Genomic DNA, 27,012 nt, shown 5'->3' on the forward strand with positions numbered 1-27,012 from the left:
GTACGCGCACGACGCGGACGCGAAGCTCTTGCTGGCCTACGGCTCAGCGCCTTCTGACAAAGCTCGTCAGAAGTTGCCGAAGCATCTTCGTGCTCGTGCACACCGTTATCGGGTGCACGACGGGTTATTGCTCTACAGTGCAGTCGACGACAACGCGGACCGCGTTGTCGTGCCCAATGACCATGACCTGCGACTCAGGATCATGTACGAGTATCACGATGCACCGACTGCGGGGCATCAGGGCCGTGAATACCTTCTTCTCACGCGAGACTTCTACTGGGCCCACCAGTATAAATGCGTGCGCCAGTTAGTCCGTGCTTGCGAGGTTTGTCAACGTGTGAAGTCTGCGTCTTTCGCGCAGGCTCCCTTGCAGTCACTGCCGACTCCGTTGGAGTGTTGGCCGTCCATGTCTTTGGACTTCGTGTTCGGTCTGACCCGCGCTTCACTGCGCATCTCTGGCAAGAATCCGCAGATGGACGGGCAGACCGAGCGCGTGAACCGCGTGCTCGTTGACGTTCTTAAGAGCTACGCTCACTCGTTCCAACACTGGAGCGAGTGTCTGCCGATGGCGGAGTTCGCCATCAACAACTCGGTGCATGCCTCGACTGGGCATACACCGTTCTACGTGAATGCCATGAGGCACCCACGCCTCCGGAGTCTACACGGGATGGTGGCTCCTTCCTTAAGTGGGGGAGCATCTCCGACTGCAACGCGGCAGCCGCAGAATGCCGCTGACACTTGCACAGTGTCAGCCGCAACGACACGAAGTAAAGCCGAGAACTGCGCGTCTGTGCAGGGCACAGACGCCGACAAGCGCACGAAGAACGTGTCTGTGCGAGGCACAGACACCAAGAAGAAGAAGAAGAACGGGTCTGTGCAGGGCACAGACTCCGCGAAGACGAACGCGGTGGCCGGGCCTACTGCTGGAAACGAGCTGAACTCGTTCAGCTCGGACGCAATCAACTTCGTGCAGCGCAGACAAGCCGTCATTCGGTTTGTCCAAGACGCTATTGCAGCTTCTGTTGATCGACAGAAGCTGAACGCAGACAACGTTGGCAGGGGCAACACAAATGATTTCAAGAAGGTTTCATTGGTTTTGTTAGCTACTCAAAACCTGCCTAAACATGCCGTTTTCGACTTCGGGGCGAGCAAGCTCGCTCCGATCTTCATCGGGCCGTTCACTGTGCTGGTACGGCACGGAAACGCCTACACACTGGACAAACCGTCTAGTATGCGCCCCCATCTGACGTTCAACGTTGGACGGCTGAAGCCATACCTGCAGTACGAGCTACCTAGCTCGGCTGAACCGAAGCAGAAGACTCGGCGGAAGCCATCATCCTCGCCAGCGCGAAGTCGCGCTGGAGCAGCGGGTCGAGCTAATATTCCAGCTCGGCCGGAACGATCGAGGCGGCCTGGGAGGCCGTCGCAACCTGAAGATACTTCAGAGCGCCGAACCCAGCGCTCTGGTACTACTCCACGACCGGAACTCGGTCGTGGGGAGACGCGAGATCAGGGTCAACACCAAGTTGACCACACACGAGGCGTGTTTCCACCACCACCGCCGCCAATTCGTGACGCACACGAGTTGAGCGGACTGTTGGTCACAGTATCCCGAGAACGAACAGACAACCGGTTGGTTTTCGTATCCGTTGGAGAGGATTCCCTTCCAACCAAGATACATGGGAGCCGCGGAACGTCTTGCTCGAAGACGTCCCGGACATGGTGAGGGCGTACGAAGCCCACCTTGCGCTACACGCTGGAAAGTAATACGAGCGCTGTTGTTAACAACATCGCCCGAAGGCACTTCAAGGGCAGGCAGTGGGTCCTGCCCCCGCGGCAGCGACGCGCTTTGCACGTTGCCGCGCATGCTAGTCAGCAGCAGAGAGGTTTTCCGCTGCTGCGCCAGAGGTCTTCAACTTCGACGCGCTCATTCCATTACGAGCGCGCTCTCTTCAACGTCACGCATTGACCAAGCCGTCAATGGTGGTTGACGTGCCGGGACCGGCACGTCTAACCTTGACAGGGGGATGGTGTAACGGGGTAACACGCACAAGTGGCTACAGTCACTTGTTACTCTAACAGATGCGATGTCTGTTAGAGGTTTGAACACTTCCTCGACCTTGGTGTAAGGTACCAATGGATACATACATTTACGACCACCACGATGGGTGGTCAATGCACATTTATTATTCCTATTGGCTGAAAGCAGCATCTTTCAGCCAATGAGTGACTTGCATGTTAGCAGAATCCTGCCAACCAGCCGTTGGCAGATTCCTAGCTTAGAATATTACATTTAGAGGAAGTCAGAAACATAAAACAAAAATAGCAGTTCTCATCTTTTACCAAAACACGCTACTTGGAGTCTTTATCTTGTTTAAAGTATACTCGTGGATCTCGAGTATACTTAACTCAAGTAAATAAAACCTACGCTTCCTCATACACGTACGCATACGTGTAAGCCGTAGTAGTGAGCCAAGGTACCCCCATTACAAGCGGCGTCAAGTGGACGCGGTCATCATTGACTCGGGCGCGTCGTTCCGCTTGACGGGCCAACTAAAAGACATGGCCCACCTGCGCGCACTCGACCCTCCCGTGAAGGTCAAGGTGACAGATGGACGCGTCATTCGCATCACAACGGTCGGTAAACTAAAAATCTCGGTGATGGCCGAGCACGGTTCCCAGCGCGAGCGCAATGATGTCACCATCAACAAGGTGTATCACGTCCCAACGCTATCGGTCACGCTGCTCTCCGTGTCGCAATTGGTCCACTCCGGTCACGTGGTCCGGTTCGAGAACAATTCCTGGTCGGTATTGCGCGGCCAAAAGCGCCCCAGTCTTTTTCGAGCCCTTGAGGTTAATGGAGTGTACGAGGTGGTCACACAGGAATCCACAGTACGGCCCAGCGAGCCTGGACAAGCTCTTCTTTCTGCCCTACGCACCAGCGTGTCGCTATCGACGTGGCATAGGCGTTTGGGGCACCTCAACGTAGCAGATTGCAAACACTTGACCTCCAGTCCTGCCGTTCGAGGAGTGGTCATATCGCAACACGAGGGTTTACCGGCCTGTCAAGCATGCGCACTCGCAAATGACGACAGCCCCAGCGCCCAAGCAACGAAGCAGCAGTGACGAAGTCGCCGCAGGTGTGTGCCACATGGACCTCAGTGGGCCGGTCAAAAGGTCCTATCACGGCAACGTGACTACATACACGTCTACGGTCTACATCACAAGAGCGAAGCGAGTGAACGTGCACAAGAGTTCCTGAAGTTCGTCGCAAGATAAACCAACGTTCCAGCCAACAGCAATAAGACGGTGCGTACGGACGGCGGCACAGATTTCATGAACGCCAACTGTCGTAAGCTGGTTGCTTCGGAAGGTCTGCGGCACCAGCACACGACCCGGTACAGAAGCAGCCAGAATGGTGTCGCCGAACGCGCCATCAGGACGCTAACCGAAATGGCTGCAGCCGTGCTCATTGACTGTAGTCTCCCGCACTACTTGTGGGAAGACGCGTTGCGTCATGCTGCGTACATTCGCAACCGGATCCCCAAGCGCGATGCTGACATGACCCCGCACGAGTGCCTACTAGGGACGAAACCACCCCTGGCAGGTCTTCCCATTTTTGGACAGACCCTGATGGTGAGAACACCAGACCCGGTTCGGCAGAAGAAGGTCCGCTTCGCTGGTCGCGGCAAGCTAGGCGCATTCGTCGGATTTACGGACGTCATACGCGGCTACAGGGTGTACATCCCCGGCGAAGGCCGCCCGATCAAGGGGCCGACGGACGTGCTGTTGCTCGACACTATGCTGGTTGATGAAATACTGCTGGAAGTCGAGCAGGATGATCCGTCCAGTGAAGACGAAGCCAGCGACAAAGCTCCCAGCTCGAACGCCCGGCTACACCAAGCAGCAGAGGCAACCGATCGACTTCAAGACAGAAGTCTATCCCCCGATGTGGTCGCGCAAATTAACGGCACGTCGGCTCTGACTCGGCGCAGACGCTCGGAGCGAATCTCAACCCGAGAGATAAATGCGGCATTCTTGTACCTAGTCGAGATCATTCGCGAGCCCTTTTCGATTGCCGAAGCTCGGCGATCACCTCAGTGGCCGTTTTGGGAACGAGCAATTCGCCAAGAAATTCAAGCCCTCAAGTCCAATGCAACTTTCGTCCTCGTCGACCCGCCCCCAGGTGCGCATGTGCTTGATAATACCGTACAGCTCCGGATCCAGACGGGTCCGACAGGAGCCATCGTGCAATACAAGGCGAGAGTGTGGACAGAAAATCGGTGTCCGGTTTCGTGATCTTCCTGTACGGCACACCCATCGCGTGGGCATCGACGAAGCAGACTGTGGCGCCCAATCGAGCACCGCAGCAGAATTCATCGCGGCCAATGAAGGTCTTCAGCAGGCCGAGTGGGTGAAGCTCGTACTCGACGAAATTCTCAAGGACTACTAGCACCCGATCAAGCTCACTCAGCAGATTGACAGCGTTCCGGCGATACACCGAATCAAGCGTGAAGAATCTGCCAATGCCCCGAAAGCAGTTGACATACGATTTCATGCGGTCAAAGACGCGTGGTCTACGGGCCACGTGGCTCTTGAGTATGTTCCAACTGGCGAAAATCCCGCTGACTTGCTGACCAAGTCTCTCTCCACTCCTCGACTCGGTCACAAGCGAAGCCTGTGCGGCTGGTATAATGGCGCTCGGGTGACGTTCCGAGTCGCTGCGCTTGTGAGATACGGGCTTGGTGCAAGCGGCAGCACTCGGTGAGAGTCAGGGCAGAAATACAGTAGCGCAAGTAGCTCGGGCCTCCAAGCCCTCAGGTTCTCTATCTCATTTCATTCTCAATCCAGCTCTATAGCCCACAAGACTCTCATTCTACATTTTTGAATGGCATTTGCAACGTAGAGTGCGTTGAAAATCTCGACATTGAAGATGACCTCCTGGGGCGTTGGGTTGTCACGATCCGCAAGCGCGCGGCTGATCCAGTTCTTGGTCATTATTTTGATGGCGGGTAAGATGACAACAAAAAGGGATCGGAACGCCGCTTAGAGACGCGAAGGCATACATGTACAGTGGGTAGATCAACGTGACAAGCCAGAAAGGTGCTTTGCCGCTTCACCTCCTCGCGCAGCAACGGATCTGCTCGCCATCGAGACCCCCACGTGTAGGTACAGCAGGCGAAATTAAGCCTGTGGTCAGTTGAGACGAAAGCAGCATACAGGAAACACGAATACTGTGGCGAGGGTCAAATACACCATAGCTGTTGCAATCTCTGATACCAGGCCTATTACAGCAGCTTGTTGAACCTTCATCTCGAGACGGGGTACCATTTGACCCATTTGGAGGGTCATTGATCCTACTACTCCACCCGAGACGACCAACATGCGGACAAAGAATACCCAGTTCAGACAAACCCCGTCTTCAGGAGACGGAAGTGGTGCGGACTCCACCACTAGAGCTAATGCTAGACAGGGCACCGGGGTCACCACACAAACCAACAGTATGCGCCGAAAACTAGTGTGCGTCGAGTAGCGCTAAAGCCTGCGCCCGATCGACTGAGTACCGCCCTTGAAACTCAACTTGTACCGAGATCCAGGCAGACCATAGACGTTGACGAAGGCTTGGGGCGAAGCTTGAGATCCGATCAGTTGACATTAACACTATGTGAGGTTCTACGGTAGGTAGAAGGCAAACTCCGGGGATTATTTTTAACCCTTTCGCGTTAAAATGATACAGAAAGCGCCCTTTAGATGATTTTCCAAAAGACGGTAGAGTGTACCCCCTCTTAAAGGGCGCCTCCTGTGCCCTTTTGCACAAGTTCAAGCTAGTAATCAACCTTCTTTTAAAACAAATGATAATCGGTACGCAGAGTAATCATCATGTAATCATTGTCGATACAAGTTCTAAGTCATACGCATACATTCTATGTATCCTGCAAATCACCGTAGATGAGATGTCCCATGAGACAAACCAAAAAGGTTCCGTAACTTTGTACAAGGACGCCTAGAGCGCCCTTTTAGAAGGAAATATCAATGAGTTGTATACTATAACTTTTCAAGGATACTCGCGAAAGGGTTAACTCGTGGTGGCTCAACTCCACCCCAACTTTAGAGATGACCATTTCAATTCCTCGCCTTGATACACTGCATTAGGACCTTGTTTTTTTCATGGACCCACGCAGCGCCTAGTGTCGCCACCAGAATATACACAAGAAGTTGTTAGATGAACAATTGAGAGTTCTGTGTTAAACAAAAATACTCACCGTGATGTGTTAGCATCACGTACATGAACAGCGTGCTGAGTCTAAGCTGAACCATCGGTGCTTGTGTTTCCAACACGAAAGCGAGTTGCCGTAGAGTTGAGAACCCCAACATTCGCTTAAGCAAGGCGAGGGCCATGACAAGCGAAAGAAATTCGAGCGAGCTGTACACCAGTACATTCGTGACGGATGAAAGGAGATCTGCAGTGAAGATTTGTGCGAGCGCGGGGTAGTAGGTTGTGCATGTTGAAGAGTATAGCATTATGCAGGTCTTTTAGTATGGCATTTGCTAGTCAATGGTAGTCTTGTGAGTTGAGTGCCAAGTATTCGGTAATGAGAAGAACTCGTGTGCTTGACGAATGAACTAGTCGCGCTCTTGCCGAGAAAAAAAATATGTTCCAGTCCAAGGGTAGTACCGGGGATTATCAATGATAAGGAGTTTATTAATAATGTCATGATAACTTATCATGCCATTAACATCCTTTCCCACTGTCTCGTCAGGGCTGACCCGGATTTTGTCCGCCGGCGCTGTGGTGGCCGAAAAGGAAAAAACTATCGCTTTCTTAGTAGATGACATGAACCGATTTTCAGAAGGAACCACGCCCTTAACTACCAGGTCGGAGTCACGCCGTGAATTCGACCCCTTGCTCGCCATATTGCGCGAGCTCACCCACGCTTCTATCTGCGATTCCCACTGCACCTTTCGCGTAGCTGTGGAGCTGGTCTTGCGCGACATTATTAGCATCGATTCAATTTCCATGAGGCGCAATCGCTACGTGAATAAAATTCTCCTTTGCGACGGGATGACCACAAGAAATCTTAGCCAGGAGCGCTTTCCATTCCTTGAAAACTTTCGCTAAATCCAGCACGGACAGCCAAAAGTGTGCAAAATCAAGAAGTCCTTGACAAGGACCATAATCGCAGCAGTGGTTTTCCAGGAAGAAGAACTGTGGAGAGCATTCGACACCTACAGTGCGTTGAAAACTTCCACAATGAAGATGACGCTTTCAGGTTTTAGATCGTTAGTTTACGACTGGTCCGAGTTTTGGCAGTTATCTGAATCACAGGCAAAATCATGACGAACATGGCTTGATGAACTCCGCTTAAAGACATGAATCCGTGTATGTAGATTGAGTAGAGTAGATGTGTAGATCGAGTAGATGAGAGTAAGGGTCACCTGGCGATAAAATACCGACAGTTGGTGCTTAATATCGTTCCACAGCAGCAAGTCTTCTCTCCACTTCCCCGAACTGTATACGACGCATGCTTGAATAATGATAACATCGGGAAACGCGGTCACAAGAATCCTGAACGGTAGCGCAAAGACGGTGCGCATGCCTACCAGAAAGTCTAATGCTATTGAAACACACGCTGTTAGCAGGGCAAAGACCGGAACTCAGATGGTGGAGAGCTTCAATAGCGGCGCATTTGCACCAAATTGCTGCCATTTATGAAAGTGAGCACTAGCCACGAGCGAACGGAAAAATGTTTTGTTGTTAACCCCTCCGTCACGAGGCCCGGATTCCTATGCAGGAACTATTTTTTCAGAAAGCCTTTACTTGAAATTTGTATAGATGAAAAAGTACAGGAACCATATCTCAACCGTATCTCGGAACAAAGTCGATTCACCTGCCCAGCTTATGGGGCCACATGCTGCTTATCAAGCGTTGTTTATTAAATCCGTAGAGCCCATGCTTGATATGACGGGTATGGAAATGGCCCTTTTACTGGAAGTGAGTTTTCTTTGCTGCTAGACGCGTGTAAAACGACTACGAATGCGAAATTGTGTCTTGAACTAGAAAACGAAATGAGTGAAAAACGTGTGAAGCAAGCGCTACTGATCGATTACTCACGTAGTTACATTTCTACTAACCTACTCCAATGCGGCACTATCTTCGGACTCAACTCTGGCACCTTCCTATTTATTCTCCCACCTTGGCAGTACGGGCTGCTTTCTCGCTAACACCTTCCTCCTCGTGGTCGCTGTCATCCCCCTCCTCGTCGCTGATGTCATCGATCTCCTCATTACCAGCGCCGCTGTCATTGTCGCAGCCGTCCTCCACGATCCTGCCGTCTATGCGCTTTCCATCTTGCGTCAGTGAGGTCCGTCCTGGAAAACAAATATTCACATATATACTATTTGAGCAAGGTGGAAGCAATATCCAAAGCGATGCGTACCGTTTTAGTGCGTACTGCAGTTCCGACGGCGGAGGGCTGCGCATTCAGCATTTCAGCGGGCCCGGCATGATCAGCCAGTGCTTCACTATTCCTCCTGCACGCCTCCCTGTTGACAGCCATCTTGTCCAGTCCATCGACGAAGATCTTGTAATACTTGCGGAAACAATGTAGCATCTGCGGCGAGATAAGTTGTCGGCGTTGGGGATAATGCACGCCGCCGTCTTCTATCCAGCGGTAGTACACCTGCTTTGCTGCGGGGCAGAGGATAGTTCTCGCTTGATCTTATGTTTATAGAGGTCGCTGATCTAAATAGCATACATACAGCATGTAGTTAGCGCTAGTATGAATGATATCGCGAGCATCAGCACGTACCATGGCTCGACATGGTTGTGCTAGTTCCGCAGTCAAATGTGTGTACAATGCCGTTGGAGTCTGCTACGGGCGCCGTCCCAAGCATCGTTGGTTTCTTGGTCAATCTATCGTCCTGCGCCCCTTTCTGCTGGTGCCATGGAGCTGAGCTTCTGGGTGTAAGCAGCGGCATTATCGACGGCCTGACCAGAGTTTGCGGCGTCAGCGGATCGACATTGTTCTTCTCCCAACCTCGGAGCCGCTGCACGCGTCCTTGGTATACTCCTGATGCTTGTGATCTAAACTATAACGCTCCTCACCAGCTTTGAGTTCGAGTCGCAGTACGAGTTCCTTAGCATCGCGCTCCGCCACGCGGTGCGGCAACCGCACCTTGCCTTGGATTGTCGTTTTGGAGACTAGCCATCGCTCTTTACTGGCGGGAAGGGCATGTACTGGCCACGGTAAGAGGTGATTTCATTGAACTTTTTTTTCTGCAATTAGCAACCCAAGCCCTGTGCATCGAGTACCAAATTGGACCAATCAACCCGTTTATGGGCTTTTCACATGCTTGATATCATGCATGTGGGAACATATGACCGCCATTAGGTAATTTTTACATGCTGCTTATATCAAGCCTTAGTGACGGGGGGGGGGGGGGGTTAAAGACCCCAGCATCTGGTGGGCTCAGAGGCAGCAACTGCCAGACTTGGTACTGGAGTCAGCAACAGGATGGCAGTAAAACTCCACCGCTCTAGCTTTCCTTAGCTGTGTGGGTGCCCTTCCCCGTTCCGTTCAGCGTGCTCGTGGTGTCTCCTCCTAGTACTTTTGTGGTTCTGTTCGGATTCAAGTATGCGTGGGGGCTTCGGTGGACTCTGGATGCTGGACTGCGATGTGACCTCGTGCGGCATAGTTTTATTAGCATGGATTTTCGATTTCCACGAGTCGTATTGCTACGTAAACGAAAATTTATTTTACAATAGCGTCCCCACGACGCATCGTAGTAGTAACGCGAGTTTTCACTTTTCACTGCTCTCAGGACCTCAAGGACCGTACAGCCAGCATGGGCAGCCAAAAAGGAGCGAAATGAATAGCCACAATCGCAGCAGTCGTCTTCCAAGAAGGGGAATTGTAGAGAGCATTCGACACATGCAGCGCATTGACACCCCTTGTAGATGAAGAAGACGCTTTCAGGTTTGAGGTCGTGGTTTCTAAGTTCACGACTGACCCAATGCTTGGCAGTTACTAGGAGTAACCAACAAGAGCATGCCAAACATAGCTTAGTGAACTCCAGTAAGGAACACAAATCGGTGAATCTTAATCAAGTAGGTATGCAGTGGAAGGACTAGCTACTGCCGATTAATATCATTTTCGTGTTTGGTTAAAACAAATTAGGTAGTCGTGAGACGATTGCATGGGCGTAGGCTGCGACGCACTACACAGCGGGCAGCTCTGGGTTTGACCTAGAGCAACAACACTAATCGGCCACCATCACCGCGACCACCGCCGCTGACTGCACAAAGAAAGGCGCCAACAAGGCCGACGCTCCGGACGCTCCCGTCGTTGTGGTCGTTGTGGTGGTCGACTTTCCACCGGTGTACAGCTTCACCCCGCCGAGGTATGTATTGATCTGGTCACTTGAGGTGGTACCCGACGCTTCCGGGTGCAGCGTAGTACAGGTCGTGTCGAGATACATGGCGAAGGTGGCCGAGCCGTCGGAGTTCACGGAGCCCTTCACAGCTCTCGAGCTTTCTGGGATCGCGTAGCATTTGTCGTCAACCAAGACAGCGACCACCGAGCTGACAGTTCCGCAAGTGGTGTCCTCGTCGTACAGCCTCAAGAGGAGGTACGGCGACTCGCTAAACACGCTGTCCGCAAAGTCGATATAACTGTCGGTGCAAGCAGCTAATTTTCTGTAGCCGTCTCCGATGGTGCACGTGTCGAGGGGGTAGTCACTGCAAGAACTCTCCACATCGAATCCAACGAGTGTCGCTGTACTTTGCAAGCCTGGTCGGAGAACACCTTCAGCGCCGGGCCAGCTATCGCATCGGCATGATGCACAACCGCTAGCGAAAGCGCCGCAACCGCAGCGAAATTCGGTGCAACGAGCTTCATGGTGAGTTGGGGGAGGGTGGGAGGTGGTGTCGAGGGGTGTTCTGGTCAGTTTCGGCAAAAAAAAAGCGAGGGTACCAGGGCATGCCTGGGCTTCAGCGGGGAGCTCGAACAATGCCGTACTCAGCATAGCGATCCACAGTGAACTACGGGGCACAAGTCTCGCCTGGGCGTGAACGCAGTGGAAACCGACAAGATGCGCCCGCCAGAGAGGAGGCATGCTCCGAGACGACACTATAATAGCTCCTGCACTGTTCATAAGCGCGAGTTGCACTATTCATATGACAACCGAGCACGCGAGACTTTGTGAGCTAAAATTACCAATGATTCATTGGTAATTTACGAAACCGTCTCGAACCTGGTATCATTGCCAATGAACCAGGTTCGTGACGGTTTCGTGGTTTGGTTCGAAGTGGTTTGGACCGATAGAAACGCAGCAAACGAAATGAACCTCGATGCTGTGGTTGATCAAAATTTAGCGATTTGAAACCGCGCTGGTGCGGCTTTTGTCGATACATATATCCCGCCTTGTTAGTCTATGAGCCTAGAGAGATAAACCTCGCCTTGAAATCCCAAAGCTATGTACCCGAGGGTCTGCTTAATTAAGTAAATTCGGCAGAGTTCAATGTGAGGTTCCATATTTGCCCACGCGCTGCCCATAGAAGATGAGTTACTCCGTAATTGATTGGTTTTAGCATGCATAATCCTGGTAGTTCAATGTGGTACACGTCGTAAGGACAGCCCAATTGGATGGTTTCCTGAGCGCATAGGACCTCGCAGAGGTTTCAGGAGCAGTTAGGAAACCCTCGGTTTCTCAATCGCGAGGTGCAGCCTAGATCTAGCATAGCTCATTCTTAGATTTTCTCGTTAGCTTACACACCGCACCTCGCCCCGAAGAACTACAACACGTCAATTTTCCCCATACACTGAGAGATTGCTGGAAATAGAGATTCCATTTTGATCCCACTATACAAAAGGATAGGATAAAACGTGTCGTGAAGCTTCCCGTTCACTAATATTATCTGAGCAACGTCTTCAAGAAATACATATTTGAGGATGTGAGTTACGGACATCCCACATGGGTCCGCTCGATCTCGAAAGAGGGTTTTCTTGTCGCTTTCTAACGCGCGCTTTTGAGCGAGACCATGAGCTGTCTGCGTGCAATACTGTAAATAGAAGGTTACCCAAGAGGCCAAGTAAGCAGCAGTGCTAATTGAGAGGGAGCAGCCATTTTACAAGTAGCTCTCCAGTGCCAGTGCTTCAAACAGCCCCGATCGACGCCTACGAAGACTCAAGCATGCGCCCCTACTCCACCGTACTCGCAGCCGTTGCCGTCCTCTAGGCCAGCGGTCCAACTCCTGCCGCTGTTGTTGCTGCGCCGGCGATAGCCGCAACAGCGGTGGCAACTTCTTCTGCCGAGGGCTCCGACTCAGCAGCGGTGCGTGATAGCGACCAGAGCAGACCGACGGACGGTGAGGACGCGTTTTCCAAGTCGGCGGCGTCTAGCCAAGGCTGGGGCGCTGCAGAGGCCCTCCTCGGCTCAGACATGATGTCCAAGTTGAAGCAGCTCATGGAGAGTGAGAAGGCCAAGAAAGCTCAGTCAGCCGCGACTTCGTAAGACCATGTAATGCGGGGGTCGATGACATGGACGACCACCGGTGGTCCACCACATGTGTATGTCAGGGGAAGGTCTACTATACTGAAACTAGGTTGTTTTGGTATCGTTTATGATTGTTCCTGTTGGAAAGGCGCACAGTACCCCTACACCTAGGTGAGTGCTGCTTCGCCTATCGTGTATCGCCACTTTATACAAGAGCAAAGATCAATAAATATACACCTTATGCGTATTAAACAGTATGATGTGCATGCACGCACGTACAAGAGACACGAACAAGGTGAGCAGAGTCAAGCAACGGGTGAAACATAACGGAACCAACACAACAGATGCAATCAAGTTCAATGTCGTGTTTATGCAGGTATACAAAACGTAAGTGAAAATGGACGGATGCAAAGACCCGATCAGTCAATCATCACAGTATCCGGGGCGACGCGAGCTCGCTTCTGTGGACTCATCACCGGACGACTGGACACTTTCACAATTGCCCTTCTCCTCATTCGCGTTCCCGGCGTACGCGCGCTGATCTTCCGCTTCCCTGTCTTCTTGGGCAGCAGTGTGCCGTTCCGCCAGACCTTGTGCCAGATGCCGAAGCATGACATTGCAGACCCGTTGTACGTGTGCCGCACCTTCTCGCAGAGGAACACCCGCCATGCCATGGGCCTTTTGGACGTGTTGGGCAGCTTGTACTCGCTGTAATACACGGATGAATCGCCTCCCCGAGCATTGTCGGTACCTTTGAGTAGCGAGCAGACTTTGCAGGCTCGCGTACGTCACTTCCGCCCCTGCTGGTTGTTCCCCGCGCGCCATTCGTCGTTCTGTACAGGCTGGTGTGGTGCTTGCGTCTTGCTACGCTGTCGCGGCTAGGACGGCATCGCCTGGAAACGCTCGTTGCTCTGTACCGCCTCCCAGCCTTCCTCACGGAGCTGACAAAGCTCCAAATGGAGTTGGTTCAACAACTTGACGTGGTTAAGCTTCGGGAGATTGCTGGCTGCACGTCAAGTGTTGAAGACAATGAATGCGTTGATAATAGTGAGATCGACGAGCCCGAGATACAGGGACTTGTAGGACTTCTTGTACTTGATGCGCAGCTGCAGCGAATACCTACATCATGTAGCATACATGATTAGATACAACCATAACCTGTATATACAAGATACGATAACTTCACCTTTGGAGACGTAGTTGGCCATGTACGTCCACGCCGCCCATGTAGGTCTGGTAGGCCTTGACGATGCGCGGACATGTCACTTCCTGCTGCTCGCCAGTCATCTTGTCACGACGTACTATTCGGTCCATGGCAACACTTCCGCCGGTGCTCAACATGTGCACGACTCGGGTGTCCCCCAAACGCAAGACTCTCAATACCAGGAATGTATAACGCGTCAGCAACAATGTACGTGCCTCTCTCGATACTGGCCGGACGATTCTTCGGTATTTTGGCGGCTTCTTTTTGTCTCCCTATATCTTGTTTGGGATAAGCTTCGTGCTCAGCCCCAGCCGGTCGGTCCGGGCGGTGACAATGGAGTAGAACCCCATCGTGACCAGGAACCGTAGAGTAAAATCTATCCGTGACGACAAGGCGCATCGCTCCATCCGCAGGAGGTGAGGACCAAACACTTATCGTAAGCTGCGCACGACAGCCGCCGGGCCGGCCTTGCAGTCTGTGGAGCTGGACGCACCACCAGTCTCAATCATAGTAATGTGTTAGTCTGTAGGATACACGAGAAGATATTTTAGGCGCCAAAAAAAACACGGGCGCGCTTGAGGCACGCCCATCACCTACCGGATGCAGTACGCCGACTTCGAGCAACAAAGCATGAAAAGCTTCGTCCCCCATTTGTGGCGTTTATCCTTCATGTAAACCATCATGCGGTTGAACGTAGATCGCGATGGCAACACAGCTTCGTCAAAATCCATGACCTCAGGAGGAACGGAGCCGGCAGAAAAACGGTCTTGAAGTGCATCGATGACCGGGCGTAGCTTCCAGACTCTGTCGCTCGCGGCACGTACGTTGCTGTTGCTACTGGAGTGAAGGTTTCGCGACAGGTGCATGAATCTGTCGCGAACCATGAACTGACCAAAACATCCGCAAGGATTCCCGCCTTCATCCGTCGTCCGCCAATGGTGCGCCAGCGTCTCCTTGTTCGGCACGATCGATCTTACAATAAGAAGCCCAATAAAATAAACACAATTCGCGTGGTGTAATGTACGTTTTTTTTCAATTCACTTCGTAACTGCTCTTCCATCTTTGGCTTGAACTCAGGGTGTTTCAGCTGTCGAGCGACTTGCTTGGCGTGTTGACCCTCCACCCCCTCATCCATATTCTCTTTGAAGTAATCATTGGACTCGAAAGCGATATCCTCCCAGCGATCTGGTTGCATGAAGTAGAAGAACGCACCAGACGGAGTATCAGCCGCGTCGAGTGCTTTGGCAGTCGGACCCGACTCTCCTGAGTACAGGTTAGGATAGTCTTGGATCAGCGAGTTGGCTGGGCGAACCTCGTAGGGTTGCATCGAGTAGTCGAACGCCGTTGACGTGGAGAGGTCCGACCAGCCCTTCTCTCCCATATCTCGCAGCAACTCGTCGGGCACAGTCCCCGACAGAATATTCTCCATTCCACCAACAGCTGCAATAAGCTTGCCATCGAACCGGAGCTCCGGCGGCACGGGTAGTTGCACGTCGAGCTCAGTCAAGTCATCTTCAGGTGCGTCGCCCTCGTCATCTCCGTCATCGTTCTCTGCATCGGACTCGAACGCCACATAGGTTCGTGGGTCTTCAGAACCGTCGACAAGATTAGCATCTGCAAAAACGGTAAAAGGTGTACATACAAGATAGATGCATTCTCAATCGTGTATGTGCAGCTGTGTTAACCTCCAGTCGCAACATCGGCTTCTCGATCGTCTTTGGACTCCTCTACTACTGGCGTAGTGTCGCCATCGTCTGAAGCGTCAGTGTCATCATCCGGGTGGTAGGACGACTCGCTTCCATCATCGGCATCTGCAAAATCGGGAGTCAGGTTACGTCGCCATTCTGGCGATGGTTCTACAACAGGTTAGATCGCGAGTTGCATACGCTAGCACATACAACAAACATGCTCGAACCTGTCGGAGATTCGGCTTCAGGTACTGCAGGTGGTGTCGGCGTCTTCGGATTCGGTGTTGGTGTCTTCGGAGCGGCTGCTGGCGGTGTCGACGTCTTCGGAGTCGCTGCTGGCAGCGTCGCCGTCTTCAGAGCGGCTTCTGGCGGCGTCGGCGCCTCCGGAGTTGCTGCATGTCCATGAAACCCATAAAATACACGATTAGACACCAGCCAAAGCTGTAGGGTACAGCGTATGAGCATATTACCGTTGGGTGAGTTGGGATGACCGCTTGTCCGACGTTGCACTGCGCTTCGACGTCTGGCATTAGGGGGTTTCAGTTAAAAATGTCTTCAAGGAATGAGTCGGCAGAAAACTGTAGAAATCCAAGGAATGATTTTCATGGGGGGGTTCAGTTAAAATTAGAAACACGAATCTTTCAGCAGCACCGCTCAACTTCTGGAGAATCCCACTCTTATACTGAATATTTGGAGGAAAATGTCTCCTTCTGACTTCAAGAAGCTCAAACGCGGCGTATTGACCACCATCTTCCAGCTAGCGATGGTCCGGCAGCTACAGGAGGCGAGTCCCGCGGGACACGGCGAAGAAGACGCCTCAGAAGACGATGTCCTGCCAGATCTCGTGAAACCGCGCCACGCGTTGGACTCCGTGCGGTACTCAGTGCCGCGCAAGAATGCTGTGCGATCAACGGCCCACCAGCGGTTGCTGCACATGCTTGGAGATGAGGAGTTCCGCACATTTACCCGCGTCTCGAAGAACACCTTCAACGTGCTCCTCGACCTAATAAGCGACGACGTGGTCTTCCAGCCGAAGCCTAACAGCACGAAAAGACCGCGACGTGGCCATACAACTTGCGGTAACGCTGGAATGGTACGGGGCATACGGGAATACATTTAAGAGACTGGCTTGATGTTTGCCTGCTCCCAAAACATTGCATCCATTCGCTCGTAAAATGGGCATGCCTTCTCAATCAAATCTTCAACCTGAAAGTCACGCATCATCATCTCTTGGGTTATCCCGAACCCAGTCTGTTTCATCACGCGCCCACGGGTAGCTTTGTAGCGCCGGAACCGCGAATTCCAGCGACTCTGGCAGGTTTTCTTGTCCCATTTGCTCGTGTGTCGAGGGTCCGCAGGATCGTTCTTCATCCTGTAGTTGTGAACATACTCCGCCATGCTAGCAAAATCAGACAGCTTCGTCACCCCAGTTCCATGGGCCATGCCATTTCCAGCTGTTGACTCGCCAAGATAGATGGCGCGATTGCTTGGCTTCTCCATCCAACGGATCATCCCATCGAGTTGGATGCGCGTCGTGTGCGCGTACTTGCTCGGCGCCCGCATCCCCGTCTATCCCGAGACGTCTTCGTCCGTCTGCTCCAGCTCGTCAGCCAGCACCAAGTACTCGGAGAGCTCCTCCGACTCGTGCGACTGGTCCTCCTCCTCTGACTCCTCGAGCATCTCTGCTACCACATGACGCACCACTCGTTCTGCTGCTGGTGCCTCTTGCTGTGAGGTTGGCCGCTTGGACTTCTGCTGGGTTTCTGCGAGTCATTCGTCTTGCTAGCCTTCTTCCTAGATGCCTTCTTCGGTGGAGCGTTTGCATGCTGGGCCTTCCCGCGCGAGGCCTTCTTCTGCTGAGTCTTCTTTGGCACGGCCTTCTTCGTTACAGCCATCGTCTGCGAGGCCACCTTCCGTGGAGCCTTTGCTTGCTTTCGCGAGTGCGTGGTTTCCGTTTGCGAACGAAGTTGCTTTCTGTTAGTAATCACTAACCCGATGAAACCGATGTAAATCTGTTTAAAAGGGTTTTTCGTATGGCCAAGGAATGAGGCTTTCGGATGGAATGAGCCCAAGGAATGGACCTCCGGCGGCTTATTCCTTGAAGGAATGAGCTAATTCCTTGGGCTCATCGTTTGAAGAAATTATTAACTGAAACCCTTTATTGTTTGCAGATCCCTCCCGCCTCGCCTTCTTCTTCGCCTGAAGTGCAGCTAGTCACACAATACCGTTAAGATAAAAGAATAACGCACAATTTGCGGCTTATAAGCGTACCGATGTCAAGCTTGTCCAAATACTTCATGAGCTCTTCTTCGCCCACGAAGTAGTCCTCGCCACGCGTGTTCTTCTTCGTCTTCCCGGGCTTCAAATACGTAAAGTCATCAGATAAGCCGGTCGGCTTTCTGGAGTGCCGGCCGGTCTTCTCCAGCTCTCGCCACCTAGCCTGGAACGCCATTCCTGGCGGCGGCGTGGGTTCTGAGCCCTCGGCGGTGAATCTTCCAATGAGGGGAAATTCAGTGGCGACCAGTGGTTCGCCCTTCATAATACATATGCGATATGCAAGTTTGATCGGTAGTGCGCTTTCTCGTGCATTTTTGGCCTTACTCAAAGTATCATTTATGTCGATTCCGCGGGAGCCATGGATACATCGCCTACCCCTCGTTGACTTAAACATTGTAGCGACCAATACAAAAAACCAAGTATAGAAAAGCTTAACGTGTACGGTCCACGTTAAGCTTTTGCACGTATCATGTACTTCTCTGGGCCACTTAACCCTTTCACTACCAGACATTTCTTTGCAGGTCCGGTGCGGACCTATTAGTTGACCAATGAGAGGACATAATTTCAAATTAATCAACCAATCGTGGGGCCACTAGCGGCCACGTTGAGTCTCTGATGTACCCCACGGTACTCCCCCCAGTTTGAAAATTTGAGGCAAAGAGCATCGAGCGCGGCGATCTCTCCTCACCGGTGTGCGGCTTCTGCGGCAATGCGCCCTGCGAGTGGCAGCAGTACAGCAAGGAGAGCATCGGCAGCAGGCTGCGCGTGCTGACGTCTACGCACAGGCGCCGTACCCCCCAGCGGATCAAGCGCGCGCTCGCGCAGCTTTACTTCTACCTGAAGCATGGGTCGCTGTCCAAGACGACGGAGGTTGTCGTGCCGCTGTGTAGATCGCCAACCTCAACAACACAATCAGGTAATGTATTTATCTCTGTTATCGTGCTCCTATGGTAGCTCTAACGGATCGAGATATGTTATGGTCTTGTTCTTCTTCAGACGAGTTTGTGCGACGGCATCCCCCGCCGCAGCAGCACACAAAGCATCCAGCGCTGAATGAAAAGTGAGCGAGGTTGAGGTGAGCGCATCTCGATAGTGAAACGCTGTGAAGTAGGCGACGTGGAACCCGCGGTGGCACCCTGTGCAGCCAAATAAGACCTTCTTCGAGAAGCCTCTCAGCGAGCACAAGTAACATGTAAGTTTTCCAGTCGATTGTTGCCTTGAGTTTGGGGTAATAGTGTGCAAGCTATCATCGGCCCCTAAAACTTGGTTTAGTGGCTCTGTTGGCGCAGGTTGTTGCCGGTGCGACTTCTCCATTCGTGCGCGCTGAACGTCGGTCAGCTTTTCGGCTACACGCCGCTTGAATTCGCGTAGCGTCACGCGTGACGCTCCGGGTCCTGCGACCTTCTGAAAGAGTGCGAAAGCATTGATAAGTGCTAAATCAATTGCCCATGTCAGGATACTCATTGACAACCTCTTCTCTTTGCCTCTGATCGGGTTCGTGCTTCTCAACGGATCCACTCTGTCAACTCCATTCATGAACAGGTTGTAGGCGACAACTGCGGCGGGTACTTGGAAGGTCTGTCGATGCAGTACTTGCTCGCCCGTCCAGCGACGCAGCGGAGCGAGATCATGGCACAGCCAAATGGCTTCAGGAGACGCACCCAAGAGAACACGTTGTGAAGGTGTGCCGGCAAGATCATTGGTATAGAAAATGACGGTAAGTTTGTCGCGAAATACGACGTACCCCGCATTGTGCGCAATCTTCAGGTGGTGTGTAGGACGTTTGCAGGTGCTCAGGCAGCTTTTTCTGAGCACGCTTCTGAGCGTCCTGTAGCTTCTCCCAGCCCGTCGGCACGTCGATCGCTGCGACTAGCTCCCAAGACCCACGCGGAGCAACATCCACTCGAGCTTTTGATGCCTCTAGCTCCGTGCTGATCCACTTGCCCTGAAGCGATATTCTGACGGTCCCTAGCATCTTCATCTCGCCGTCCGTAAATGCAAGTAGGGTTTAGCCAGGTTGTGCCTCGTATAAAAATATCACACAGCCGTCGAGGACTGGGGGTTGGGAATGGCTTTGTGAGATAGCCGCACATTGCGACCCACAAAGCACTTGCATCCTTTCGCTTCACAGGAATATCTGCACGTTCTAGTGTTCTAAACATCGCTGTGCGAAGTGATGGAAACACATCAACGTAGCGCTCCACGGGTACGGTACGGGTCCTTTCGCCAGAGCCATTATCCCATACTGAGTAGGCATACAGACTCTCCCAACCCGATACGCCGTAGAAGCGGACACCATATTTGTCCGGCTTCGACGGCATAAACGTCTTGGCTCCGGAGAGGGCATTTGTTCGCACTGCGAGCTCGTCCAAGGTTACTGCACCCACCGGCACAGCAATAGCAGCGAACTTCTGTTGCACTTGGGTCAACACGTGTCTGCTGTGCCACAGCGGGTCCTGCTCTTGGCGCTGCACGGGCACACTGTCAGGGCATGCACTTGGAAACAAGCTCGGATACTTTCGAAGCGATTGCGTGCCATAGTCTTTGCGAAATCAGCTTGACCTAGGAAAAGCTTTTGGGGCCAAAGCTCTTTGATCTCAGTTAGAGGTATGATACTCATAGCAATCTCTAAGCCGATATAAGCATCAATCTCAAACACTGTGGCCTCATCCTGGCCTTGCTCCTTCAGCACTGTGTTGGTACAGGTCTGCAAGGAGTCACGGAATTCACGAGTGAAGAAAAGAGAAAACAATCCTAGCTCACCGCGCTCTTTGAATGCTAACTTAACTTCTCCATCTCGGATAATATGAAGCCCGCTCTCACGAATTAGCCCGTCAACATAGGCGTTGCCGGTGAGTTTACGCAGAGCAGCTGAAGTCACCTCGGCAGCCACCGACACACAATCCGCGTCGGATTCTTTCGTATCCTCGTCTTCTGAAGTTGCTGGTTCGACCTCGCTGTCCTCCTCCTCGTTCTCAGAGTCCTCGAACTCCCATTCCGCAGAGACATCATCCTCGTTAAGCGGCTCGTGTATCTCCATTGTTGTTCTGCACGAAAGTAGCAAAATGGCACTAAGAATACAAATAGGGATGCAACCGCCGAAAGCCGAGCTATTTTGGTCCTTACGGTACTGCTAAAGTTATGGGTCCGGTACGGACCTATTCATCTTGGTGATCCCGACACCGTTACCACGATAGCGGATATTCTACTAATCAGCAACAATCATCGTTTGATTTTCGGGTCCGCCGTGGACCTACAAGCCATCTCGATTTGAGCGGTAGTGAAAGGGTTAAGAATCGACAATTCAATTTAACCTCATTTTTGGCGATCTCACCTGATTGGCTAAATATACGGTTTCAGCCATATGATTGGGTGCAAAGTTTGATTAGAGTACAAGCTCACGAAATTGCTTAGAAAAAACTCAAAATCTAGACGAATGCCACACCTTCCGCACGCGTTCTACGACGGCGAACTGCACAACACTGTATTGACAGCGAACTAAGATTTCCAATGATACCATTTTGGTGTAATATCGCCAAAAATTGTAGCCATTTCGCAAAAAAAAATAATGTTACCCAAAATCGGGCTTCGAAATTTGTTCTGTTTCCCATATTCCTGCTGTTTTTGAGCAGCCAATAGTATAACGCGAAACCCCAAAATCTCAGCTTTCTTTTGAGCTATTATTTGTCTATTTGTCTTAGACAGTTTTTTATCTTTTAGAGCGGAAAAATTGAAATGTCCTTAGGTGGGCCAGAGAAGTACTATTCTGGCCCACCTAAGAAACAACATTTCTATTAAACCTCAACTTTTTCAGATCGCATTGGATTGGCTATAAATCGGACTTAAGCCAAATGATTGGACAATGACCACTACCTCAGCCAAGTCTCCAGCCTTCAAGGCTTCGTAAAGTTCGACTGGACGGCAAATCGACGAAATCGCTTAGTAAACCCTCAAAATATATGCGAGCACCACAACGCCCACAGGACCACTATCATACTCTACGATGGTTCTCCGTATCGGTAGTTAAGTGCTCTACCCAATGATACCTATCATTTTGAAAATCGCTAAAAATTGTAGCCATTACGCAAAAAAACTAATGATACCGAAATCCGGGTTTACAAAACTTGCTCTGTTTCCTTGAATCTTGCTGTGTTCAAGCAGCCAATGAGCTGACGCGAACACACCGAATCTCACCTTTTGTTAGGTATTGTTCACCCCCAACTGATAATTTTTGATTTTTTTATGGCGGCCAGATAGAAATGTTGTTTCTTAGGTGGGCCAGCCGAGTACGGTCCAGGCTTTCGGGTTCAAGGGGTTAAAAAAAAGTCAATATGAATTACCCATTCCTGCTGCACTGCTAAAGTTATCCCCATGCCGCTGACATAGTGAATTCATTTCTAGCAGTTTTAGTGTTCGAGGATAGGCACGGCTTCCTGCTCTCGTTCATACTTGGAAGTGCAACGTGTGCTTCGGTTTGAACTTGCTCCAAGCCAATAGTGATCATATCGTGTCTTATGGATGCATACATGAAGCTAAAACAAGTCTGTACGCTATCCTCCTCCTTCAGCAACGGATCTGCTCCCAATCAAATACTGTGGCAAGGGTCAAATGCACGATAGTTGTTGCAATCGAATCTTCATGTCGAGACGAGGTGGAATATGACCCATTTGTAGTCGGAGGTGCAAGTGGTGCGGACTCTATTATACGTGAACACTTGTTTGAGTTGAGTGAGTAGCTCGCAACTGCTCGACTGAGTACAGTCCTTGGAACTCAACCTGTACCGACGTCCAGGCAACCTCAGACGCCGACGAAGGCCTCGGGCGTAACGTGAGATCCGGCCAGGTGGCACCGAAGTCCCTGGGGAAAACGTATTATATACTAACTCGTGGCTTCTAGTGACTTCGAACCAACTTGACGATGGCCACGTTTCAAATCATTCACAATGGTAAATTGCGCCTACGCTCCTTTATCTTTGTGGACCCACGTGAATTTAAAGCTAAAGTCAGCGCCTAGTGTCGCCACGTGGATGCATGCATATACACAACTGTTAGATGGAACAAACTCAGTGTTCTAAGGTTTGAAGTTTGCACCCACCGTGGTGTATCAGCGGTACCTGCATCACGTAGAAGAACAAGGTGGTCAGCTTGGACTGTATCATCGGCGCTTGCGTCTCCAACACGAATGCGAGCTGCCGCAGCGTTGAGAACCCCAGCATTCGCTTCAGCAGGGTGAGAACCATGGCCAATGAGAGAAACTCGAGCGAGCTGTACATCTGCACGTTGGTGACGGATGAATGGAGATCTGCTGTTGACATGTCGGCGAGCGCAGGGTAGTAGGCTCGATTGGGCATGTTGAAGAAGATCACCTCGTGCAGACCTGTTAGTAGGTGTTTGTTAGTAGGAATTGACAAAATATAGTTGAGATGCGCGACGTACAGTAGATAATGGGCAATACGACTTCGGCGTACTCGATCAGCACGATGTACTCGGTAATAAACAAAACCCGCGCACTCTTTTGAATGAACTGGGCGCGTTCTTGCCGAGACAAAATCGTTTCCAGTCCAATGGAAGCTTCACATGTACATGTAGGATTCACCAGTGTATTCAGGTTTCATAAAGGATTTTCTGACCTCCTTTATAAAGGAGGTCAGAAAAGGAAGACCACTGAGAAGAGTCGACAGCGCCGGAGACTCGAGTCCTTTGAGGAAGGTATATTTGAGAATGAGAACACACTTGGAGCAGAGGCTCCGTACGTAGGGGAATTCCCCTTGGAGACATGGGGCTAGATCTCTAACCTAGCTACACTTGTTGCCTGTCCTACTGCTGGACAGAATGAGCACTCGCAATGACACATATCACCTCATTGGTAACATATCACCGCTGAGTAATGCTTGCAAGGTTTTCCTACTTGCAACAGTCGTCCTCCACGAAGAGGAATTGTGTAGGGCGTTCGACACGTACAGCGCGTTGAAAACTTCTACGATGAAGATGACACTTTCAGGTTTCAAATCGTTGTTCGTAAGTTGACGACTGATCCAGTTCTTGGCAATGATCTGAATAACCGGCAAGATCATGACAAACATGGCTTGGTAAATCCCGGTAAGGGATACGAAGCCGTAGATGTAGATCGGGTAAATGAATGTGAGCGCTATCTGACAGTAGAAGACGGACAATTGCCGCTTAATATCGTTCCACAATGATGGATCTGCTCTCCACTTGGACCCCGAACAGTATACAACGCACGCTTGAATCATGATAACGTCGGGAAATGCAGCCACAAGAAGCCCAAACGGTAGCGGGAAGACAGTGAACACGCATACCAAAAACACTGTTGCTATTGAAACACCCGCCGACAATAGGGCAAAGGTCATGACTTGGAGGGTCCAGAGCTTCAATCGCGGTGCACTTTGACCCATTTGCACCAACACGTTCCCGTTAATGAAAGCGAGTACTAGCCATGCGCGAATGAAAAACGTGTTGTTGTTAAATGCCCCAGCGTCCGGGAGATTCAGAGGGGCAGGCTAATTGCAAGACTTGGTAGTGGTGTCAGCAAGAGGATGGCGATAAGTCTGCTGGTACTCAGGGTTTTCAAATAGGCATCGAGTTGTTGTAGAATACCGCCCGTGGAACTCGACTTGGACAGACATCCAGCCTGCCCAGAGGCGCTGGCGAGTTGCCTGAAGCCACCGCATCATGAAATTCGGCTCTCTTAACAATAATGTTCTCATCGGGCGATGCCAAACTTAGGAAACATCACAAAGCTAAAAGGGGCTATAGCGTTATGTGGTGCAAGAAAAGAAAGGAACTACTTCGAGGTACGGCGTATTCATAGAGGGCAAACTTTGCTGACACAAATAGTTTATATATTCGATCAAACACAGCACTCAATTGCTGAGTCATGCAACTATAAATGGGTTTCTGGGATCAGAGAGTTGATTTTCTTTGTCTTCTCACAAGCAATAAGACCTTCAGCGGCGATCATGGGCATCTTTTCGTGCTCGGTGGCTCTCGACAACATAGCGACAAAGCTGCAACCGCACAGTTGCTACTCCGTCCAGCGACTGCGCCGATTAAAGCAATACACGGAAACTCGTACGCTATGCCGACTTCTAGCCGTGTGCGTTCTCACCCCAATACCCTGCGTTGCGCTAGCTACTCTCATCGAGTCCGCCCCACTTGCGTCTCCATCAGCGGGTCCGTACAAGAACTTTGCCTTTTGGGCTCGAGCCACGATTGTCGTGTACTTTGTGGATTACTCCGTGCTGCTGCAAATGAGGCAAAGTTTATCACGGCTCAAGATGGAGCACCGCCATATCGTGGCAATCGCTCTGGTTGGAAGCGTTATGTCGTTTGCTACCGTATTCGCGGTAGCTGTTTGGGTGGCATTTCCCGTTCCGTTCAGCATGCTCGTGGCATCTCCACCCAGTACTTTAGTAGTCGTGATCGGATTCAAGTATGGGTGGGGTCTTCGGTGGAGCGCTGATGCAGGACTGCGACGTGACCTCGTGCGGCATATGCTGGTATTCATGTGGCAAGTCATGCTAACCATCATCTACCCGCTGTACATCTTCGGGTTTACATCCCTGAGTGGCGTTGGCCAGACACTGTTTGTCATTTTGTTACCTACCATTAAAGCTGTTGGAGAAAGTTGGATCGGCTACATGCTTGGCGACGACAATGACATCAAACCCGAAGTCATCATCTTCAACGTGGAGGTTTTTAACGCGCTCTACGTATCTTGCGCCGTGCAGAATTCCACATCGCCTGCTACTACGATAGCGTTAATGCTCGTGGATGTGCTCCACTTCTGGTTTTGCATGACTGGCACGATGGGAATTGCTCGACAGGCGAAAGACCTTATGGCTAAGATTCCACCAGATCACCCTCAGGCAAGTGCGGGTTTTGTAGAGATAGCGTTGCAACTGCTGGAAATTGAAGACCGCGCTGAGTCGCGCACAAGCAGCATATCCAGCCGGACAAACTACAAAAAACTGAGTTTGCTGCTTGCAAAGAGTCTGAAAGAAGTTGAAGCGACGCCAGGCTTTCCAAGTCAGAGCTCACTCGGAATCGGGGCCGTGATTCATGGTAATCCATATGACAGCCGGATATTCAAGAAGTTAAGGCCAACTTCGCAAATCTACCCACTGAGCTCGACCGCACGTACCACGAGTAGTGCTGTGAGCGTTCGCCCAGGTCCTGGAAATGAATTTAAAAATGCTGACTCTCATCAAGGATTGGAGACGATCTTCACTCGCAAGGAGCGAGCTAAGTTCATTAGCACAACTACCCGGGTTTTGTTTATTACAGAGTATCTCGTACTTGTGGAGTACACGGAGGCCGTGCTCCCCATGGTTTACGGTACGTTATCTTTACAAAAACTCAGGAGATTGGGGACAAATCGAGGCTGACTTATTCTACAACCTCCAGCGCTGTTCTTGGTGATAGTCTTCCACCTGCCCAACAAGAGCTACATCCAGACTTTCAACGGGCTCTCAAGTGAGCAACTTTATACAAACACGGGCTATGTGCTGGCCTACAGCTTCCTGGAACTGACTTCGCTGATCGCAGCGCTGGCTGTGCTAAAGCGCACACTGGGGATATCATCTTTACACCAACTTGGCTTTATCCTGGAAACTCAGGCGAGTAGGATACAATCGAAACTAATGCTCTGGTTCGTGTACGTCATGCAAGTCCCGCTTGTGCACGTCGGTAAGGGAGCGATTACTACAGAGCTGAAGAATTTTACTATTCAACTTTTAACCGCGCTTCATGAGCAGGTACCGATTTCAGCTTCAAATTCAAGTGGGTCAATTCAAATCGCTGACGGATACTGATTGATAAACCATTTCATCAAATTCTTGAACGGTATTCCGAGTTTTACCAAAACCAAGAAGCATGAACGTTGCTGCCGCCTTCCCGAGTGGCTATGTGATCCTGAGGACTCCAAGGAAGAAAAATCTGTAGATCTCCTACGGCTCGTGTCGGGCTTCGTGCACGTCCGACCGCAATGATTATTTCGTTTGGATGCAGTTGCATCGCGTTGAAGGAGGAGTGAAGATTAAGCTGGCGCAACGTCCCCGCGCCTTGGCCGTTCGTCCTTCCGGAGAGTGCTTTTTCGACCAGGATAATGGCTACAAATCTGGCGAAACTTTTATCCCCAGGACTGCTCGCGGGGGCTGGATTACTTTCGCATCGAGCAAGACTGGAAAATACCTGACGGTCGACGAGTGGGGCGACGTATGGTGCCGCGAGAACCTGGCCAGTGGTGATGAGTCAATCAACTGGGAGGTCCTTCCCCAAGAGTAGCAGTGCTGTGGCTCTATTTTTTTTCGCCTTCGCTTAAGCTGAG

At 51.3% G+C, this 27,012-nt stretch overlaps 14 protein-coding genes across 14 annotated transcripts; 6 read left to right on the plus strand and 8 right to left on the minus strand.

Moving 5' to 3' along the window:
* Positions 1 to 4,110: 4,110 nt before the first annotated feature.
* PHYSODRAFT_409758 (hypothetical protein) lies at positions 4,111 to 4,269 on the plus strand (the record flags this gene model as incomplete). Its single annotated transcript, XM_009535022.1, has 1 exon — positions 4,111 to 4,269. A coding segment is annotated over one exon (159 nt), but the record flags the coding sequence as incomplete, so codon positions are not given.
* A 2,007-nt stretch (positions 4,270 to 6,276) lies between these two features.
* Positions 6,277 to 6,495, minus strand: PHYSODRAFT_405247 (hypothetical protein; the record flags this gene model as incomplete). Its single annotated transcript, XM_009535023.1, has 1 exon — positions 6,277 to 6,495. A coding segment is annotated over one exon (219 nt), but the record flags the coding sequence as incomplete, so codon positions are not given.
* Positions 6,496 to 8,182: 1,687 nt separating this feature from the next.
* Positions 8,183 to 8,979, minus strand: PHYSODRAFT_304410 (hypothetical protein; the record flags this gene model as incomplete). The annotated part of the gene is made up of 3 exons (XM_009535024.1): positions 8,183 to 8,341; positions 8,439 to 8,689; positions 8,811 to 8,979. The coding sequence occupies 3 exons, from the start codon at positions 8,977 to 8,979 to the stop codon at positions 8,183 to 8,185; spliced, it is 579 nt and encodes a 192-aa protein (XP_009533319.1).
* A 1,281-nt stretch (positions 8,980 to 10,260) lies between these two features.
* PHYSODRAFT_304411 (hypothetical protein) lies at positions 10,261 to 11,115 on the minus strand (the record flags this gene model as incomplete). The annotated part of the gene is made up of 1 exon (XM_009535025.1): positions 10,261 to 11,115. One exon carries the CDS (start codon positions 11,113 to 11,115, stop codon positions 10,261 to 10,263), a length of 855 nt encoding a protein of 284 aa, XP_009533320.1.
* Positions 11,116 to 12,192: 1,077 nt separating this feature from the next.
* PHYSODRAFT_337371 (hypothetical protein) lies at positions 12,193 to 12,513 on the plus strand (the record flags this gene model as incomplete). Its single annotated transcript, XM_009535026.1, has 2 exons — positions 12,193 to 12,210; positions 12,238 to 12,513. The coding sequence occupies 2 exons, from the start codon at positions 12,193 to 12,195 to the stop codon at positions 12,511 to 12,513; spliced, it is 294 nt and encodes a 97-aa protein (XP_009533321.1).
* Positions 12,514 to 14,826: 2,313 nt separating this feature from the next.
* PHYSODRAFT_261848 (hypothetical protein) lies at positions 14,827 to 15,917 on the minus strand (the record flags this gene model as incomplete). The annotated part of the gene is made up of 5 exons (XM_009535027.1): positions 14,827 to 14,837; positions 14,912 to 15,313; positions 15,385 to 15,510; positions 15,615 to 15,828; positions 15,858 to 15,917. The coding sequence occupies 5 exons, from the start codon at positions 15,915 to 15,917 to the stop codon at positions 14,827 to 14,829; spliced, it is 813 nt and encodes a 270-aa protein (XP_009533322.1).
* Positions 15,918 to 16,087: 170 nt separating this feature from the next.
* On the plus strand, positions 16,088 to 16,507 carry PHYSODRAFT_304412 (hypothetical protein; the record flags this gene model as incomplete). The annotated part of the gene is made up of 1 exon (XM_009535028.1): positions 16,088 to 16,507. One exon carries the CDS (start codon positions 16,088 to 16,090, stop codon positions 16,505 to 16,507), a length of 420 nt encoding a protein of 139 aa, XP_009533323.1.
* Positions 16,504 to 16,899, minus strand: PHYSODRAFT_518443 (hypothetical protein; the record flags this gene model as incomplete). Its single annotated transcript, XM_009535029.1, has 1 exon — positions 16,504 to 16,899. The coding sequence occupies one exon, from the start codon at positions 16,897 to 16,899 to the stop codon at positions 16,504 to 16,506; it is 396 nt and encodes a 131-aa protein (XP_009533324.1).
* A 715-nt stretch (positions 16,900 to 17,614) lies between these two features.
* PHYSODRAFT_518946 (hypothetical protein) lies at positions 17,615 to 17,839 on the minus strand (the record flags this gene model as incomplete). Its single annotated transcript, XM_009535030.1, has 1 exon — positions 17,615 to 17,839. The coding sequence occupies one exon, from the start codon at positions 17,837 to 17,839 to the stop codon at positions 17,615 to 17,617; it is 225 nt and encodes a 74-aa protein (XP_009533325.1).
* A 518-nt stretch (positions 17,840 to 18,357) lies between these two features.
* Positions 18,358 to 18,516, plus strand: PHYSODRAFT_409318 (hypothetical protein; the record flags this gene model as incomplete). The annotated part of the gene is made up of 1 exon (XM_009535031.1): positions 18,358 to 18,516. A coding segment is annotated over one exon (159 nt), but the record flags the coding sequence as incomplete, so codon positions are not given.
* A 93-nt stretch (positions 18,517 to 18,609) lies between these two features.
* On the minus strand, positions 18,610 to 20,704 carry PHYSODRAFT_304413 (hypothetical protein; the record flags this gene model as incomplete). The annotated part of the gene is made up of 4 exons (XM_009535032.1): positions 18,610 to 19,242; positions 19,409 to 19,622; positions 19,756 to 20,132; positions 20,162 to 20,704. The coding sequence occupies 4 exons, from the start codon at positions 20,702 to 20,704 to the stop codon at positions 18,610 to 18,612; spliced, it is 1,767 nt and encodes a 588-aa protein (XP_009533327.1).
* Positions 20,705 to 22,620: 1,916 nt separating this feature from the next.
* PHYSODRAFT_521193 (hypothetical protein) lies at positions 22,621 to 23,211 on the minus strand (the record flags this gene model as incomplete). Its single annotated transcript, XM_009535033.1, has 3 exons — positions 22,621 to 22,673; positions 22,759 to 23,040; positions 23,100 to 23,211. Coding segments are annotated over 3 exons (447 nt in total), but the record flags the coding sequence as incomplete, so codon positions are not given.
* Positions 23,212 to 24,643: 1,432 nt separating this feature from the next.
* Positions 24,644 to 25,498, plus strand: PHYSODRAFT_518875 (hypothetical protein; the record flags this gene model as incomplete). Its single annotated transcript, XM_009535034.1, has 1 exon — positions 24,644 to 25,498. A coding segment is annotated over one exon (855 nt), but the record flags the coding sequence as incomplete, so codon positions are not given.
* A 591-nt stretch (positions 25,499 to 26,089) lies between these two features.
* PHYSODRAFT_412246 (hypothetical protein) lies at positions 26,090 to 26,377 on the plus strand (the record flags this gene model as incomplete). Its single annotated transcript, XM_009535035.1, has 1 exon — positions 26,090 to 26,377. A coding segment is annotated over one exon (288 nt), but the record flags the coding sequence as incomplete, so codon positions are not given.
* Positions 26,378 to 27,012: the final 635 nt, after the last annotated feature.

Source organism: Phytophthora sojae (assembly GCF_000149755.1).
Source record: "Phytophthora sojae unplaced genomic scaffold PHYSOscaffold_8, whole genome shotgun sequence".
NCBI lineage: Eukaryota > Oomycota > Peronosporomycetes > Peronosporales > Peronosporaceae > Phytophthora > Phytophthora sojae.